This window comes from Plasmodium gaboni (genome assembly GCF_001602025.1).
Source record: "Plasmodium gaboni strain SY75 chromosome Unknown, whole genome shotgun sequence".
In the NCBI taxonomy this organism is placed as follows: domain Eukaryota; phylum Apicomplexa; class Aconoidasida; order Haemosporida; family Plasmodiidae; genus Plasmodium; species Plasmodium gaboni.
Window position 1 is genome coordinate 1 of NW_017385383.1, and position 4,450 is coordinate 4,450.

The 4,450-nt window shown below is 14.6% G+C and overlaps 1 protein-coding gene across 1 annotated transcript; it reads left to right on the forward strand.

Moving 5' to 3' along the window:
* Positions 1–3,125: 3,125 nt before the first annotated feature.
* On the forward strand, positions 3,126–3,968 carry PGSY75_0021300 (hypothetical protein; the record flags this gene model as incomplete). The annotated part of the gene is made up of 1 exon (XM_018783354.1): positions 3,126–3,968. The coding sequence occupies one exon, from the start codon at positions 3,126–3,128 to the stop codon at positions 3,966–3,968; it is 843 nt and encodes a 280-aa protein (XP_018638869.1).
* Between the last annotated feature and the right edge of the window lie 482 nt (positions 3,969–4,450).

Here is a 4,450-nt window from a genome sequence, read left to right on the forward strand (position 1 = left end):
TTTATTATTATTTTGATTGTTTATATTAGTATTTGTATTTGTATTTGTATTTGTATTTGTATTTGTATTTTATTATTATTTTGATTGTTTATATTAGTATTTGTATTTGTATTTGGTTTTGATTTTGGTTTTCTTTTCTGCTACTTTTTATTTTTTCTTATTTTTTTTTTTTTTTTTTTTTTTTTTCTGTTTTATTTTTTCTTTACTTTTTTAATTATTCATAAATAAAAAAAAAAAAAAAAAAATTACAAAACTTTATTGAAAGAGTGTAATAATATATCTACATATGTGGATATACATATATATATATATATATATATAATTAATACTATATATCTCTTTTCTTTTTTTTTTATTTATTTTTCTTTAAAAATCATCTTCATGACGAACTTATTAATATAATATAAATATGTTTAATACATAATGAAAATATATATGTTTTGTATTAAAATAAAAAATAAAAGAATAATGAATAAAGAAAAAGGTACATATATAATGAATAAATAACTAAATATACATAAATATTATATAAAAATATTTTATATGTTTATTATATATATACAATTCATTTTTATTCATTTTAATAAGTAGAATTTTTATATAATTTTACGTTTCATATAACTTTATATTATATATATAAGTGAAATAAATTAAAAGTTAATTCTAATATTATAAATATAAATATACATATATATATAATAATATAATAATAATTTGGAATATATATATTTATAAGGATATTATTTAAAATAACTTAAAAAGGAATAAAAAGAAAAAAATTATATATAATCTTATATATATATTAATATATATAATTATGAACTTTTAAAAAATGTATTTTTATTTTAAAATGTTTTTATATTTATTCATTATTCTATTATTTAATCTTATTACTTTCTTTCTTTTTATTTAATAATTTTATAATATTTTTTTGTTCCTATTTTTTTTTTTTTTTAAATATAAAATATATATATGTAAATATAAATAATTTATATATGAAATAAATATATATATATTTTTTAATTTTGTTCCTATTTTTATTTCACCCTTATTGTATATTTTTGTATTTATATATATATATATATATATTTTTAAAAATTCATATTGATATATACATAATAATAAATATATATAAAATAAATATATATAAATATATTTAATTTTTTTATATACATACAATTTATTATATATATATAATAATTTAAAATATAAGTCATATAAGGGTAAATAGAAAGTAATGCATGTGAAAAAAAATATTTATATATATATAATATTATATGGAAAAAATTAAGTATATATATTTGAATATATAAATAGTTTAATATAATATATAATTTATATTTTAAATCAATATATATATTATTCATAATAAAAAAAATATATATAAATAATTAAATATTTTAAATATATAAAATTTTTTTTTGTATCATAAAATTAATATATACTTATTTTAAATAAGAAAAAAAAAAGAAAATCAAAGTAAATTCCCAAATAATATTTTATATATTAAAAGAAAGAATTTGATAAATATTCAATTTTTTTACAATTATATTATATATAATATATAATATATATATATATATATATATATATATATATATATATATATATATATATTTGCGTTGTACAATTAATTTTTACTTTCCTTTTATTTATAATATTATATATATGTAATATAAATAACTCTGAACATTTTATTATTCTCACCTTAAAAAATTATTTTTATAAGAGCTATGTTTTTAATAAATATATTTTAATTTATTATATATATAATATATATATTATCACTTTGAAGATTTTTTTTTTGTATGTATCCACCATTCATTCATTTTATTATTTTACAGTAATTATAAATACAAAAAGGAAAGAAGAAAAAAAAAAACAAAAAAAACATTTTTGTTTGTTAATGATTTAAAATATAATATGATTATAGAAAATATATCAGTATATTTTCACGATTTGTTTTTCTTATTTTTTCCTTTTTGTATATAATATATATATACATACATATTTCAACATATTTCTTAATATAAATATATAGATTTGTTCTTATATTTGATGTTTTTTTATTTTTCTTAAAGGAATATAGGAAATTTCTTTGTTAGTAAAAAACATGTATTCTATAACATCATTATTTTTATTTGACACATGTTATAAAATGAACCATTATAAAAAGGAAATATATATAAGACATCATATAATAAGAAAAAAAAAAAAAAAAAAAAAAGGATTACCATAAGGTGTATTCAAATATTATTCGTTTATATATTATTCTTATATTTATATATTTATAAAGGTTCCAACTTTATTTTATTTTCTTCAAAAATATATATATATATATATATATATAATTATATTATTTATCTTTTCCAACTTTTAAGAATAAAACAGATATCTGGTATAATGTCTTAATATTATAAAAATAATTATTAATAAAATAAAATATATTCTTATTTTCAATATAAAAGAATTTATTGAAAGTTTTTTACTTAAAGTAGAGTTAAGAAGAATTTATATTTTAATAAAATTAAAAATTTGGAAAACAAAAAAAAAAAAAAAAGAAAAAGAAATATTATGTATAAATTTATATTACGTAAATATTGCAAACAGAAAAAAAAAAAAAAAAAAAAATATTTACATATATTTTTGATTTATTTTACACAACATTATGTATAAGAAAAACAAAAGAATATATATATATATATATATTTTATTTAACCTTTTATTTGTTGTTAGACAAAGGATAGGGAAAAGTAAAAAAAAAAAAATATAAAAATAAAAAATATATATATGAATAAATATTTATATAAATATATATGAAATTTTTTTTTTTTTTTTTTGAATAATTAGCCACATAACACGAAAAGGTTTTATGATCATGTTATTATTTTAATGTTATCTTTATTTATACATATATGTTATACAGCCTTGTAATAGTTACTTTCGTTATGACTAATATAAGGAATATTTTGTTCATTTAAAAAAAAGGGTAGACGGAGAAATCCTTTTTTTCTACACTTTTATCTTATTACATATATATATATATATATATATATATATATATATGTTGATTAATTTTATGTTTTTCTTTATACTTTTCTTTTTTTTTTTTTTTTTTTTTTATTATGAACTTCGTAAAAACATATTATAAAAATTGCATGGATGCATGTACACCTGCCAAATATTCTATAGACCAAAACGAAATAAACCTAGCTGATATATCTACACGTTTAAATCTAAAAATATTTGACTTTTATAATAGCACGCCGAGTAATATAAGTATGATAGATCTTTATGAAAATAAATTATTGAATAATGGAAATGATCATGAGCATGTTGAAGGTGATAAAAAGGGGATGAAGCAAAAAAAGAAAAATAAGACAATGTTGACGAAAAAGAAAAAGAAAAGGAAGAATGATTGTACACATCTGGATAACTTAAAAATTATGGATAACGTTTTTCTTACACATGTCAATGAAACATGTAATTTTAATAAAAAAAATCACAGAAATAATCAAACTAATAATGATAAAGAGGATAAAGAATATTATAAAAAAAAGGGTGATATTTATATAGAAAATGCCTTTACAAATATTTTATCAAATAAAATATATGATAAAACCATAAATATACCTTATAAGGATTATAACAAAATGAAAGAAAAAAGTATAAATAAATGTAATACTTTATTAAACGAACCAATAAGGGATGAAAAAATGATATCTCATAAATATAAACAGGAAGATAAAATAAAAGAGGGAAAAAAAAAGGGGAGGAAGAAAAAAATATCTAATAAAAAGTCAAGAAAAAAAAATGAACCAAAAATGTTACATGAAAATATTAATGTTTTAAAAAAAGGAGCAAATAATTCACATCATGATACATATGCTTTGAATTCTCCAAATACAAATATTATACCCTCATCAAAAATATATATACCTAGAATTAATTTATCCAGATTTAATTAGGATATTAATATAGGAACAATATTTAAAAATATAATGGAGAAATATATTTTTTTATTGCCCTTATATATATATATATATATATATATATATGATAAACATTAATGAATATATAAAAAAACAAAAAAACAACATAGAAAAATATGAATATAATACCATATTATTTATCATGGTATATATGGAAGACATAATAAATATAACAAATTTAAATAATAATATATACATAAATACATTATATGTAAGATTTTTTTTTTCGGCGTATTAGCATATGTGGTTGTTTATTCAGATATTTGCTAACATAAGACAAAAAGGAAAAGTAATAACATAAAATTTTTTAAATACCCAAAATACATATATATATATATATATATATATATATATATAACATTTTAATACGGGATTTTTTTTTTATTTATGTTATATACTTTAACTTATATTCGAAAATAATACTCATGATGGAAATATATATATATATATATATATAT